The 15,234-nt window shown below is 42.6% G+C and overlaps 2 protein-coding genes across 4 annotated transcripts; both read left to right on the top strand.

Moving 5' to 3' along the window:
- Positions 1 to 615: 615 nt before the first annotated feature.
- Positions 616 to 9,793, top strand: tmem196 (transmembrane protein 196). Of its 3 annotated transcripts, XM_028399513.1 has the most exons (6): positions 650 to 727; positions 4,635 to 4,703; positions 7,414 to 7,470; positions 8,733 to 8,868; positions 9,012 to 9,130; positions 9,208 to 9,793. In XM_028399513.1, exons 2-6 carry the CDS (start codon positions 4,656 to 4,658, stop codon positions 9,277 to 9,279), a joined length of 432 nt encoding a protein of 143 aa, XP_028255314.1. In that variant the 5' UTR covers positions 650 to 727; positions 4,635 to 4,655; the 3' UTR covers positions 9,280 to 9,793. The 3 variants fall into 3 exon arrangements, with proteins under 3 accessions (XP_028255315.1, XP_028255314.1, XP_028255313.1); XM_028399514.1 differs by lacking the exon at positions 4,635 to 4,703 and having other exon boundaries at positions 616 to 727; XM_028399512.1 differs by lacking the exons at positions 650 to 727; positions 4,635 to 4,703 and adding an exon at positions 5,704 to 6,116.
- Positions 9,794 to 11,577: 1,784 nt separating this feature from the next.
- polr1f (RNA polymerase I subunit F) lies at positions 11,578 to 14,508 on the top strand. Its single transcript, XM_028397275.1, has 4 exons — positions 11,578 to 11,898; positions 12,160 to 12,301; positions 12,409 to 12,617; positions 13,426 to 14,508. The coding sequence occupies exons 1-4, from the start codon at positions 11,597 to 11,599 to the stop codon at positions 13,907 to 13,909; spliced, it is 1,137 nt and encodes a 378-aa protein (XP_028253076.1). The 5' UTR covers positions 11,578 to 11,596; the 3' UTR covers positions 13,910 to 14,508.
- The last annotated feature ends 726 nt before the right edge of the window (positions 14,509 to 15,234 follow it).

Here is a 15,234-nt window from a genome sequence, read left to right as displayed (position 1 = left end):
GCAATTTGGCTACAAAAAATGTGTGCACATTACACACCAGAGAAAGCACGGGTCAAGGTCTCAGGTGTCTGTAGTGGAGCTGACTCAGGCTGCCTCACACTCTGCTTACTAAGTCATTCATCTGTCCATCCATTAGAAGCCAGGAGGGACGTTGACCGCCTGGTGTTTAAGTGTACAACTCCTTACAAAGGATGGAGAGAGGGAGAGCTCCAATTTCACTGTGACCAGATGAAAAAAGAGGCCACTGACTCTGCACTGGGACTCTCACACACTCTTCAAATGTACTTGCATTTGTGTCAATGCTTGTGTGTGTGTGTGTGTGTGTTTTGCGGTCCCTGCTGTGAAGTGTTTAATACTTAATAAGAGCCTTGTTTACTTGGCAGTGCTGCTGCCCACACAGCAGATGCTGCTCAAATGCTGAGAGACACAACTTGGGAAATACAGGAAATAGATCCAAAATGTAGTTTGGATATTTGAAGTGTCAACACAAAAAGTATACACAAACCAACAATCATAGTGTGTGAGTGTGGGGGAGGAAGAAGTGAAAATGAAAACGCTGCATTTCTCCCTTTGGTCAACATTATCACAGAGTCAAGCTGACACATGACATGCATCACTTCCCACCTGGATAGTTTCTCTTTTTTGCAAATGAAAACTCAGCTTTAAGTGTCAGAATCAGATGCACTAAATCCCTGGAATAACAGCTGTGTGGTCATTTAAGGATGAGGTGAGAAGCACGGCCTCGTGGTACCTGCCTGGCTGTTTGTGTGTTTACCTTTTAGTGATGGATAATGCATGAACGACTGGTTAAAATTTAAGGGCGACAATGTAACCATGACAAAACAATCACCTCACTGACAGGAGAGTCAGGTCGCGTCAGGACAGAGAGCACAAAAAAAAAACCAGACAGACACGCAGAGAGACAGGCAGCGATGAACAGCTATATTTAAGGAAACAGCTGTCATAAAGTTTATATCCAGCTGACACCTGTTAGTTACAGCTGCTGTTAATATTTCTGTAAGTACATCTGATTTTAAAGTTTCATAATAATAATGTAATCTTGTCAGCAGTATAATAATGAAGCTTTGTATGTAATTATCTACCTGAATATGCAACAGAGTATCACCTTTTGAAGTACTGAAATACTGAGCACAATAAGAAGACTATCGACCGCATCTCAGGTTCAGATGTTACCTTTAAACACAGATTGGACTGCTAACAGGAGCAGTTCCTGACTCATTGATTTCTACTATAATGACCACATATATACCTCTGTGTATTGTTAGCTGTTAGATGATGTTAATATCCAACATTTCTATTGTGTGTGAGAATGCACACTGTCGGTTTCTGTGTGTGTGAGTTTAAAGAACATCCAACAACAACAACTCTCATGGTTGTGTGTTAGTTACGTTTTAGAGGGGATTTCAGGCATATTTGTTGTGACTTTGGACAGATCCGGGATCCTTTTTGTTTGCTAGATAAGCAGAACAGTGAAAGTGAAAATGTCTGGTATTCCATCTGATTTCTGATTTCACTTTCAGTTGTGGTGTCTACTTTTTGCTGTCTGGCAGGACTTTCATTCTTTGAGTCAGACTTTTTAATTTGATTTTGGAGGCTGAGATTGAGGCCAGAGCCACTATATGTGGTTTTACTGCTTGTTTTGTTTTTGTCCTAAGCTCAAGGACGTCCCCCCCCACCAGTCTCCTGGCACTGACTGCAGCAACATGCCCTGCAGTTGGCCTAAATGCACTTTTTCACGCTGTATGCCCATCGCTTGGAGCCAGAGTGCTTAGTTTGCTTTTTGAAACAGGAAATTACTGCTTCCACATACTTTTTGACAGATATGGCAGGTGATTAAAAGCCTGCGCCACATCGCGCTGAAGGAGGAGGAGCGAGGCGCTTTGGGTCTAATTAGTCACTTTATGCAGGAGGGTGGTGTCACCTTTGATAACATATCTCTCTGCAAAGGCAGTAATTAGTTGAGTCATCCATGTGACCTTTGACTTCCCATGACCTGTCTCTGGAGGAGGCGTGCGAGGGCAAAGGAAGATGGATATTTAAGTGCTACTACTGTATAGACTCAAAGAAAGACATTGACAAGAGTCAGACGAGGAGCAAAATCGAGAGATATTAAGGTCCTCAAAGAGAATTGATTTTAGAGCTGGTTATTTTTGTCACAGCATACACTAAACCTATTGATTCATTGCATCTCCTCCTTCTCTTCCTTTTAACTCCTCTCTCCTGCATTCCTCTGTCCTAACACATCCTTTCTTTAACCTACCTGTGTCTGTGCATCAGTTTTAAACCCACCATCCCTAATGTGAGAAGTTTATTTTCTAATAAACAACAGGAAATGAGCAGTGAATAATCCAGGCTCTGTTTGACAGTAATGTAGTCACTGCGGGTTTGTTTGCGTGGGTGGCAACATCTGGAGGTCAGGATTGCGACAGCTGACCAACTCACCATATCCCCTCGAAACATTTGGAGTAGAACTGAAGGCAACACAGAGGCTCTGGAAGGACAAATATTTTACACAAACTATAAGACTTCTAGGAAAAATGCTGCACTGATAACACACTTCAAATGAATTACGCCTCAGAAATTCTCACAGTCCGTCTGTATTTGATACTCCGAGTTAATGGTGTGTGTGTAAAACGCCATTCACAGATGACTGACTAAAGTGGCTGCTGTCCATGCCAGATTTTGCTTCCAAAACTCTGTGTGTGCTTTTTGTGCAGCATGTAATTTTCAATGCTCCCTCAAATAATGAATTTTCATGCTCATTCTTACTTGTTGGGAGGAATAAGTCATGGACCAGCTCTGCTTCCTCTTTTCCTAACAACAGGAACACTGTTGAGTTGAAACAAAGGGAAACAGGCGACACTGAAAGATGTGACAGTGCAGTGTTGAAACCTTTTAAGAGATATTATAAGAGCAAAGTTGCCCTCTGACTTAATGCTGTCACCTGTGCTGCAGAGCTTCTAAGATCCAAAAGCGATCTCAAAGTGGCCTGTGGCACCTTCCATCTGCCTCACTTACTACTCTCCCAGGAGCGATGACAGATAGACATTTGCCCAGAGCTGCTCTCATTATGAGCCAGCTGCCATATATCTCCTAATGATTCCCAGCCACACAGAGAGGAGATGGCAAACTGAGAAGCATATAATGGGCCTCTGGGGATGCCATAGTTCCACACTGATATCTCTTCTCTTTATCCTGTTAGCTTGATAGATGTACAGTATCGTATACTATATCTCTACTGTACTGCTGCCTTAGGTCATCAGGAAAGAGTGGAGTGGACAAGTGGAGTGCTGTGCATTATTCTTATCCAGCTCTTTTTTCAGTGTAACAAATTCAGACCTGGAAAGTTCAGTGAAAATTACATCCTGCATGAATGAGTCTCACAGTTTCTGTTCCAGAGCAACAGGAAGAAGATTACAGACCACACTGGAAACGTTATGGCTCTAAAAATAGTATGACTTGATGCCACAGAGAGAGAGAGAGAGAGGGAGCGAGATGTCCTGTCAGTGATTTTAATAGGAGTTAATTTATCACAATGATTTTTTGGATCTATCTATCCTAGCCCACTCATCATTGTTAAAGGGATAGTTCCACATTTTTGTGGAAACCTCTGCAGCTTTCTGTCCAGATGGAAAAGTCATAATGGACTAAGAAGCTGTGCAAGAAGGCGGCATAAACTCAATCATTGTTCATCGTTTCTCTATCAAAGGACTAAACTTAATTATTTAATATCACCTCTATGTATTACTGTCTAATGTAACTCTTTGCAGGACAAATCATTTCCATTAAAAAGAGCACTGCAGGGAAATGGTCCTCATAATCATTCTCACAGTTTCTGTCAGCAGCCAGTTAGCTTAGCATAAATAATGCCTCTGTCAGAAGACGATAATTATTTGCTTGGCTCATACCACTAGTGCATTTGATCAAATGCCATGCTGACTCACAGCATGAGTTTAGTGGGCCAGTCCCAATGCAGCACTCCTGCTAAGCACAAGAGGCTTTGGGTCCAGCTGTTAAACTGTCCTGTGGTGCAAACTATTTGTTGACATTATGCACTTTCTTTTTTTGTGGCTTTTCTGAGGGACCTGTGGTTCTGTGGTGTGTGTGTGTGTGTGTGAGAGAGAGAGAGAGAGAGAGAGATAGATAGAGAGAGAGAGGGAAAGAAATCCAGTGTGTCATCCAGTGTGTCATTCAGACTGCGATTGATTAGAAACAACTGTACAGTTCAGGCATCGGGCCAAAAGCTGCGTCTTATCCCAGACTAATAAAAGTCAACAGTAACTTTCTATTGAGGCTGCTGCTGTAAAACATTATTACATAACCCAGTGATTCACAGAGTAGAAAGTTGACGCCACATCCAAAGACGTTTGAAATGGATCAGGTGAAAGATAGTCTTTGGGTTTACAATCCAAACACCATGAGAATCCTCCACAGCTCTAAAACCAGGACTTTCTATAAATTAAGTTATTTTAGCAGGCAATACTTAATGTAAGGTATATGTAAACTAATAGCAATTTAACAACATTTTAGTAAATAAAATGTTCTAATCAACGCATGGAGCTTACCTTGTTGTGTGGATGTTCGCATTTGTGTCTCTCTTTGTGTTCCTACAGGCCGTGCATGTGTGTTTAATTATGGAGGGACGGCATGTAAACATTGCTGATGCAGCATGCTGTGTCAAGGTCAGTGCAACAGCTCACACAGTGGCTCTTCCTCAGCAGGTCAAACTGACTGTTCAATGGTCAGGACTGTTTCACAATTGTCTTTTATTTGAGAGCCCAGTGATAGACTTGGCACAGCGATAATGTGAACTCGTGTTCCCCGTGAGTTTTCAAAGCGTACTCGCCCCGGAGACAGCACAGCTTACAGGAAGACTGTTCAATTATTCTGTATCCTTTAGTAGCTGTGTACTCTGTGCTGGGTTGATCATTGATCAGTTACAAACCTCACACACATGTATGTTTACCTGTTTTAAACACCACCGCACAAGACCAAAAACCATGAGGACATTTATTTAAATGAACATCCTGCAGTCCTACTGTGTACAAACAGTTCCTTCCCTCTGGTGCCTTTGTTCACCTTGTGTGTGTGTGCAGATTTAACAATCTGTAGTGCACTTACGCTGAATGAGACACACCGTGTATGACAGTACGAAGGAACAAAGACAGAATTTTAAATTCCTTCAGGTGAACCTAACAAAGACAGAAAAGGGGAAGTGAAATCCAGAAATGATGTCAATGTGTGAAATAACTACATCTACATAAATGTAAGGTGGAGGAGGACAGGTGGCAGCAGAAGGCTGTGAATGCCACTGAAGACAATACTTGTCAGACATTACCCAAAGTTGTGGAGAACACTGAAAGGTGATCTGACTCTGCTCAGTCTCATGTGCAGGACTTAGAACCATGCAGTCCCCTTCCTCTTTGTCTTTTCTGCTCCAAAGTCTCTGGATTTAATATCAGACGCTGAATGAGCCTGCCGGCTGAATGCGCATGACAGCTGTCCACAACGATCTGCCTCTACTGTTTGAATGTTTCCACATGGGGGGTGGAGGCTAGTGGCCTCCTGGTGTACGGCCCTGGATTGTGCGCACTGTGCGTGCGCAGAGATTTGTGCGCTGTGTGTGTGCTTAAGTACCTTGGACAGCGCCATGCGGCACAGACGCACTTTTGCAAGCGGCGGAACTTCAGCCGAGCGCGCTCAATCTTTTCGTACCGGGATTTTCCTCTTAAAGAGTTTGCTGACCTGTTTCGCAAGTCTTCTTCTGGGACTTATTTGTTCGGATAACGACTCTTTTCCAGCCTGATATGAGGCAGTAGCGCAGCACAGCCCTCGGAACGCCGAGGAGCGGACTCCTCTCACGCCGTCTGTTCGCCTCCCTCACTGCCGCCGCCGCCTCCTCCTGCTGGAGCTGGAGACATGCCCGCGGCAGGATGTGCTCCAGCCGCAAGATCCTGTGGAGCCTGCTCCTCCTGTCCGTGGTGGAGGTGGGCTTGGGTGTGGCGAGCATCGTCCTGGGAGCTGTTGGCATCAGCTGGGTTCGGGGCGGCAAGCCGCATCAGGGCCACGCTTCCCCAGTGTGGAGTGGACTCTGTGTACGTCCTGGGAACTACTACTACTACAGTTCTTACTTTCTCTATGATTACTTCTAAAGAGGATGAGTACCAGCTCCAGTTTAGAGGCAGGGGGACTGCACAGACTGCTGGGTGCATGTGAAGCAGCAGGAGGTCGCCCTGAGAAAAACAACATTGAAATGAATGAAATGTTTGTAGCTGAAGGTGAAAAGTTTAGTTGTAAAAACAGACCTCAGATATTCAGCCTATGTGAGTTTTGCATGTTAAAACTTAATTTACTTTATTCGCGAAACCAAAAAAACCCTGAAAACATTAATTTATTTTCTTAAAAAGTTAGATATGAATGTTAAAGTTTTGCCTTGAGAGTATTTTATTTCACACAAATTACATATAATTCAAATGGATGTTTCAACTCCACATTGTAATATTATGTTTACTTTGTCAGGCACACACACACACACACACACACACACACACACACACTCAGCTGTTTTGGCCAGTTAGAAATGGTTTCATTAATTCATGCTTGAATTGGTGCTCAGTGGTTGGGAGGGCCAAAGCTTTTACGCCGAATCATGCTCTCAGTCTTCCACATATGTCTGCTCCTGTTAGTGCTGCTCTCTGCCTTATTGTCCTGATTTTGCTGCTAAACAGTGAAAAGTTTCTGTCATTTAAAGTAGCTGTATCCCTGTGGCTGGTGCTCCTGCTGAGGAAATGCATACAGTCTGTATTTACTGAGGATTTCTATACATACTTCCAACATTTTTGCAAATTGTGATGCATGCAAGGTGATGTCTTCTGTCCTTAAACTTGATTTAACATCCTTAAACTGATCATCATTCATTTTTTTTATATTTTTTTGTCCATTTCTGTCTTTTTCTGATTTTATAGAGAGGTTTCTAAAGGAAACTATTAACTACAAATCCATTTAAAAAATTAAACTTTAGCTGATGTGATTCGAAGTACTGTAATTGACCCCAATAGTGAAAAGAACACACACACACATGCACCTTCCAACCATTTTCAGCAGAATAATGCAGCTTGCAGTTCATCGAGCTGTTCCCACTGAATGCTCATTCTGCCACTATAACACACCACCATGCTGTTCCAATTCAGTCTAAATTACTGACATCCAGGACAACATGGCTCCCCATGATATTTTTAGAGGGAGAAAATTGCATGTGAATAACAAAGCTTGAAGAAAGTATTCACTGGGAAAACAATGTTTCTCATCTAGTGGTTTTCCTAATGGCAAACTAAATGCAACCTTTGGAGCTGTTAATTATTCGCTCATTTGTTTGTTTTGTTCTTTTTCCAGTTTCTGGTCTGCGGGATGTGTGGCGTGCTGTGTGCTCGGAAGAGAACAGGTCTTATTGTGAGTAGCCCGCTTACTGAATACTAAATCTTTCAGCTCCTTTTGTCTGCTGGATTGTGTTGTTTTGGCCTTTTGTGAAACCTCTGCAACGAGTCAAGTGTTTTAAAGGTGCACGGTGGTTTATTTTGTATGTACAAAGTAAAACAATTATTACTGACAACACACACGGTCTGCATGGGTGAGTGTGTGTGTGTCCAAGCAGGTGCATACAGTGTGTTCTAAAAGAGACGTTGGAGGAAATCCGAGGAGACAAGCAGTCACCCCTCTTCTCTTTCTGTTGCTCTGTCTGTCTTTTTCACAGTCTCTCTGTGTCTCTGAGTCCTCGTGTTTCTCTGTGACTCTCTGTCTCCTGCAGGGAGGGCACTAATGATGGATCAATGTCAGTGCAATCTGCTGTAACAGAGACATCCCTCAACCTTTCTTTCCCTTTGCCTCACCCTATCACTGTCTTTGTCTCCATCTCGCCTGCCTCTTCCTTTAGCATCACACTTATCCATCTACCCACTTCTTCGTTTGCTCTCATTCTCTCAGTCATTTCGATGGTCTGACTTCTATCCGCCCCCTCCCTCCCTCTCTCCCTCTCCGCCTGCCTGTGGGGCGATGATTGCATTAGGGTGGTTTGGCTCCCGACCCCTGCCAGCAGCTCTCCACACTTCACCGGTTAATGACTGAAATTGGAGATGCCCTTTTCCATCCGGTTAAAGGCACTACAGGCATCTGCACTGGGAGCAATGAAAGAGTACCTGCACTCCAGACACAATAGACACACCCCTGCATTCATGATCAAGGAAAAGTAGAACTCAATCGATTGGATTTGATTATACTGATAGCAGATAATGGAACAACAATCATTTCCCAATCCTTGAACTTTTCTGTGCTCATTACAATTCTATCAAGGTAATCCATAAAATGTGATTGACTCAATACTGCAAGTAAAATCTCACCGTCTGAGGCACAAATACAGCGAGTGAGTGATGCAAGCATATTTACAAGGCGTGCAATATTTCTGGAAGAGACAGTCTGCTTTGAGAGCAATCCAATTTTCTAATAGGAAATGAGATTTATTTTGACTGATTCACATTACTCACCACCACCGCCGTTGTCCCAAACAGCAGAGTGATGGAGATGGGAGCTCAGTAGTAGTTTGTATATCTCCTGTCTCATCAGTCTGTCAGTTTGTTTATAATTTGGTTGATAGGATATCAATTCTGCAGTGTGCATTAACGTAGACCATTCTCCCTTTCTCGCTCTCTCCCTTTCAGATGATCCTTTTTTCAGCATGCTGCATCTGTGGTCTGATTGGTGGAATCCTTAATGTCCAGTTTGTTCGGGCTCTAAACAAACAACCTGGCTCGATGCATTCAATCCACCTGGCTGCCATGACCCTGGCCTGTCTAGGTAAAAGAAAGAAAGCACGACACAACACAACTGGAAACACTTGTGACTTGCATGTCACATACAATGGTAGAATATTGCCAATGAGATGCTATGATACTCCTTTGAATTGAAAAGCATGGATCTTTTTGTCCTGTCTTGTCCAGGGATCTCGTCCTGTACTTTATCCACATGGCTGACCTGTCGCCTGGCCAGCTCTGAGCAGCAGAGGATGTTCTTGGAGAGGGAACACTCATTGCACCATTCCCATGAAATGACTGAGAAGGTAAAGAAGATATGAGAAGCTAGTTTTAGCTCCACCTAGTGTTGGCGCTGTATATCAATGGTCTTTGTCCCTAACAGGAAGTCCTGGACAACTCCAGTAACGGCATTCCACAGATCTCCTACAATGGGCACACCGCTGCATCACCTTGATGACGTGACCTGCACACGCTGAAACAGACATGAAACACTTGCTGTCAGACAGCAGATACAGCTTGAACTGCACTCTTCACATATCCTCAATTTTTTTAACCGAACCCTGACTGCAGGAGGCGAACCAGGTGACTTCATTTAGCCTGCTGCTGGAAGACAGGCTGCACTTCTGAAATAATATGCAAACAAGCTCAACTCAAACCAAAGCCAGGATTGTGAGCTGGTGTTTGGGTGAGAAATCAGGTGAGAAATGTCTCCAAGACATTATCTGATCATTAAATCCTAATGAGCAGGAAGGATAAATTATCCAATCCGACCCCCTAAAGTGATGAGCACAAACCGAGCATGCGGCTGATTCACTTGTTTTGAGGAGCTACTGCTATTTCAGTCTCATTTACCTTATGATCTCTCTCTGTCTTGTTATTGGTTTCTGGAATGCAGATCCTGAGATAGCTTAGAGTATACAGTATGTAGTGTATGATAATGGAATGCTTTGACAGGAACATACACTGATGCGAGCATACTGTACTGTATATCCATGCTTGTAAATCAGGTAAATCAATCATATTTTTATAATGCTTCTTATAAACTGAATTCAAATAAAGTATAACTAATCTGACGGATAGACTGATGTGGATTATTTTAGAGCAGTGTTTTAATTATATAACTGGATGGCCAAGGGAAAAAAGAACCTCCGGTGACGTTCAGTGGAGCATTAAGTCATTATTAGACTTTGGCTGAGTGACCAGGATCGGAGATTTTGTCCATGATGGAGAGGGGTTAGGACAGCATCCTCCTCTCTGCTACTGCATGAGACTCCCCTCTGAAGAATGGAGCCAGCCATCTGAATGACATTCATTGGTTCTCTTTGTCTCATTTACCCTCAGGCTTTTGACCCATTTAGTTTGTTTGACAACAAAGAAAATGGCACTGGTTAGCACCAACTTATGAAGCATCTGCAGCATGGTGCTGCAGGCTGTGGGACTCTGGTTGAAGTCATGGATCTCCTGAAATCCACAATGATGATGGCATGAGCTTGCAGTATATCCAGGCGTCCTTTCTACTAGGGAAAGGGGAAAATTTAATTTCAGATAACTAAAAATCCCCAGAGTTCATGAACAAAGTGCTGAGTAATCACACACTGACAACCTGTGCACCACACTGTCAACATCATCGATGTGGAGCAAGATTTAGTAACCCATTGCCTTCCTATGAGACCACACTTCAACACAATGATGCCTTTGGTGCCATTCAGGGTACCCTCTCTCATCGTAAAGCTAAATGATGAAGTAAATCTGGTTTATGGTGCCTCTCAAATGTGTGAGTGTAAAGTGCCTCACAAAGCAGGAAAGACAAACAGCCATAAAGAATATTGTCCACACTGACACGCATGCACATAGACACAGCTGTGAGCTGCTGTGAAGATATGCAACTGCTCTGACAACATCATGCTGCTCAATACCTCATTATCCTTTTTGTCTATGCCCAGAAAGCAACAGTGGTGTGTGTGTGTGTGTATATGTATGTGTGTGTGTGCGCATATGTGTGTGCATTTATGTGTGTGTGTTAACTGGGGCTCTTGCTGACTAAGAAACCATGTCACTATTTATCACCATGACAACAGACAGGAGTGGGCCATGGCTTCCCAGAGAGCACAAGATATGCAATTCGTGTGTGTGTGTGTGTGTTATGGAGAATGAAATGCTGAATCATGTGACCTCCTGTGGTGCTGCTCTGTCACAAAACAGTAACATTAGATCTGTCTGTGTGTGCGTGTGTCAGGATATTTTTTTGCATGCTTCTGTGTGTGCGTGTGTGTGTGTGTGTGTGCAGTAGTTGCACTAATTGACACCTCAGGTCACCCTAATGATCTTAATGTGGCACTGGAGGTAAGAAGAGGATACAGAATCAATGAGTGTCTCTTTACAGCATCCTTGCCAGGCCTGTCAATGCACAACCTGCACTTTACATAACAAAGGTCATATTGGTAAGACTATAAATGCAAGCTCACAGCAAGAAGGCTATATGCTGCAATATTGTCCGAATATGCCTTAATAAAGATTTTTTTAAGTATATTATATATAGGGAAAAAACTATTAATTAAAATATTTTAGTATAAAATACTGATAAAACTATGCCTAAAAATCGAGATTGAAATTATATTTATATAAATTAGTGCAGTTATGAACTATTTGCGTCCAATTCTTTCAAGTCGCCTTGTCACCAGCAGGGGGCAACATAAGCTAAACAGCTCTCTCTCCTCCTTTCCTCAAAGCGGAAGTCGCCTCTTGTTGATCTTCCGGTCTTCCCAAACAGCATGGCGAACTTCGAGCATGCCGAAGACGACCCAAAACATATGAAAATGTCAGGTAAAATGCCCGCTGGTTGCGCCGCAGGTGAGCCGGCTGAAGCCTCCACTGTACCGGGCGGTGATGTAGGAGCAGTCCCATCCACGATACCGTCGTTCGCCGCCGCGTCGGAGCTGCTGTCCGCTCCTTACTCGTGCCTGGTAATGAACACGCACCGGAGACACGTCGCCCTGTCGCCCATGTATCTGTACAAGAAGAGGACGGGTATTCAGGAGGAGCTGGAAACCGAGCTGCTTAAATTCTCACAGAGGTATTTACACATTTAAAACGTACAGTCTGTTTGTGTAGCTGTCATCTGTGTTCTGAGGGACACTGAAAGTTTTTACAGTGGTTGAGGAGGAATTAAGGTATCTTATATTAAAGTGTCAGCACCTTAAAGTGAACACATTTTAATATGAGGTGTTCATAGGCCGTGACTCGTGTCTACAGAGCTGATGTGACACTGAAAACTTCACATTTATTCACCATGTCCCTCTAAGCTTGCTTATTGTGTTGACTTTGTCTCTTGCAGTCTGAATGGAGTACCCTTAGCGTATGACGACATCAGGATATTGGGCCATCAGGGGGACATTTACAATGACAGCGGCTACGTCCACATAGACATCCAAGCCAACTTTATTTTATTCCAGCCCCAGAAGGGACAGAAACTCCTGGTGAGATGTACTTTTTATTATTTGGTATAAGCACTCGGTAACAATGTGTTGTTATAATGAGTTTATATACGACACCAGTCTTAAGAGCAGTGTACTTATTTCCACAGGGTACTGTTAATAAACTGGGAGTGAGCCACGCTGGCTGCCTGGTGCATGGATGTTTCAATGCCAGTATACCCAGACCGAAGCTGGTTTCCGTGGAAACCTGGAGGGATGCAGGGCCGAGGATCGGAGCGGAGCTGGAGTTTGAGGTGACCGCACTCGATGCTGACGTTGCAGGAGTTCTGCTGATCAGGGGACGACTGAACAGAACCATGTGAGTATGCAGTGATGGTGTTTTGAGGGGGCTGGAGTGGAGTACTCTGAATCATACTGAAAAATGAGGTTGATATGAGATTGATATTTTCGATTGATATTTTTCTTTTACTTGAGACAAAAAGCTCTCCTAAGTGACAGACAGAAAAACAATTCTGGATGCTGTTTTTCTGATATATTAATAATACAAGAAGTAGTAGTTGAAGTCTCGACATCTCTTGTGTACTGAAACATGAAATCATCTATCAGTCACAGACTCGGTCTCCTCCCAGGTTTGAGCTGATCCTCTGTGACAGCCCTAACTCTTGATGGACAGATTTTCTGCCTGCAGTGAAAACATCATGAGATTGTTGAACTCATGGACTTGTTACCAGTCATGATGCATTTGTTTCTTAAGTGGTAGCAGAACAACTTCTCAGAAAAGACTCACTTCATTCCAAAATAGTGTCAGTCTGTCAATTTCCAGAAGAGGTAATAACTTATAAACAGTATTTTCCCACAGATTTTTAAATGGCCAAAGATTATCTTCCCTGTGACTTAACACTATTAAATTATTTAAAAATTCAGTGGAGACTGACAGCACAGCCAACATTAGCTAGGTTTGGCAGCTACTGGTCTCAGTTTTTATGCTGCTGCTAACAGACTTTTGAGCCACCGTGGTTGACTATATTCAGGTCTAGTTATTTTCATTGAGGTGTTTCTATTACACATATTTCATATTAATCACTGATCACTCGGATAGGCTTGTTTTAAATTAAAAAGTTTGCGTAGAGAGGAAAAAAGTCTATTAAACCATCTTTGTGTCTCAGGGTGCAAGAGCTACTGGCTATGGGTGAGAGCTCAGGGTCCAGTGTTCCTGTAGACCAGCCAGAGCCACAAGAACCAGACACCAACTCAAACCTAGAACCCACCCAGGAGTCTCCTGGAGAAACCCCCAAGAAAAAGAAGAAGAAAAAGAAAGACAAAGTGAAAGAGGAGGAGACAGAAGAAATGATAAATGCACCTACATACCAGCCGGACAGTATGACGGAGCCGAACAACATGACAGAGCTGACAAATGGCAGCGAAGACGGAGAGAAAAAGAAAAAGAAGAAGAAGAAGAAAGACAAGCAGGTAAAAGAAGAGGAGGACGAGATTGAGCTCTCTCGCATGGAAATCCATGGGAGTGACTCCAGTGGTTACCATAGTGACAAGCCGAGCAAGAAAAGGAAGCATGAAACATGTTTTAACGAGGACAGCACACCGACGAAACCCAAGAAGAAGAAAAAAGGGGACATTGAGCAGTTTGCCTAAAAAAATGGACGAAAGTAATAACAGTGGAATACACTGACGTGCCTTAACGTATAAATGAGCTCATTTAAACTGATCAGACCTGCAGGAGAGCAGGGAGATGAGATGTTAGGAAACAGGCCTGATTGTAGTACCTGTATTCTGCCTGATGGGGGAGCACAACTGCTTCTTACAGACACGGCAGCACACACAAATGGTGACAACTTAGTCAGTTTTATCGGTTTAGCATGACCAACAGAGACAGTTTTTCACTTTTAAGTATTGATAATAATCAATGTGCTGTTGTTGTGTACATTTTCTCCTGATCAGTTACTCAGGGCGAGACCACACAGACTGCCAAGCTCATTTCAACATACTTTTTTCTGTTGTGCATCAATAGAAGTCGTGAACTGATTGTCCTGATTGTAACTGCAGATCATTGAGAACATGTTTCATCACCTTAAATATATCATAATACTCAGCCTGGAAGTGCATCAGGCTCAGTGAAAAACAGTCGTAAATTATTTGTGATGTTTTACACCCTTTGTAAAAAAAACATCAGTGTTTGTTTACTTTGACTGTGAACCAAAGGAAAATAAATATTTGATTCTCGCCCCACTTAAGGAGCTCTCCATTTTTAATATCCTACATTTTATTCACAATCATTTGAGATGTTTGAAATCTAGACAAATATTTTACCTGGTTAAATTATGAATAACAAGATTTTTAGTTTTTCTTGGCTATTCCTTCCCACCACAAACTCTTTCCTGCTAATCAGTGGGTGTCAAGTGAAATAGTACAGAGTGTTTTCTTTACTTCCACCCCCACCTTCAAATGCACAGAAATCTGCCTGCCTTTCAGTGGGGAGTCTAATTAGCTGTTAGGTGTGAAGAGTTTAGGGCTTATCGGAAGCTGCCTAAAGAGGACAGATAAGTAGTTGCAATTAACTCAGGCTCATCTTCATCTCTCACACCTGATTATGTATGTCAACGTCTGCTATTCCCACAAATGGTGGACTGTTCCTTTAAAGGATTACTAGTGTTTATATATAACATCACCGTGACTAACAATCAATCCTAAATGGATCAAAAGTGATTTTTTTGTTTTGTTTTTTAAATTTATCAACCCTTGAAAAAGTCTAAACCAAAATAGACCTGACGCACAGTAATGTGGGATCATTTAAGTTCCTTGAATTCTTCTCCTGTAGGTTTAAACACGAAAGTAATCACAAATCACTCCCAATGTTTCCAAACCTTATTTTTATACAACTTTTAGATTTATCAAAAACAATTGAAAAGTTCAAGTGATGATTCGCTGTCATTTGTCCTCCCATGAACTCCTCCTCCATT

Source organism: Parambassis ranga, chromosome 2, assembly GCF_900634625.1.
Source record: "Parambassis ranga chromosome 2, fParRan2.1, whole genome shotgun sequence".
In the NCBI taxonomy this organism is placed as follows: domain Eukaryota; kingdom Metazoa; phylum Chordata; class Actinopteri; family Ambassidae; genus Parambassis; species Parambassis ranga.
This window is presented reverse-complemented; position numbering and strand designations above follow the sequence as displayed.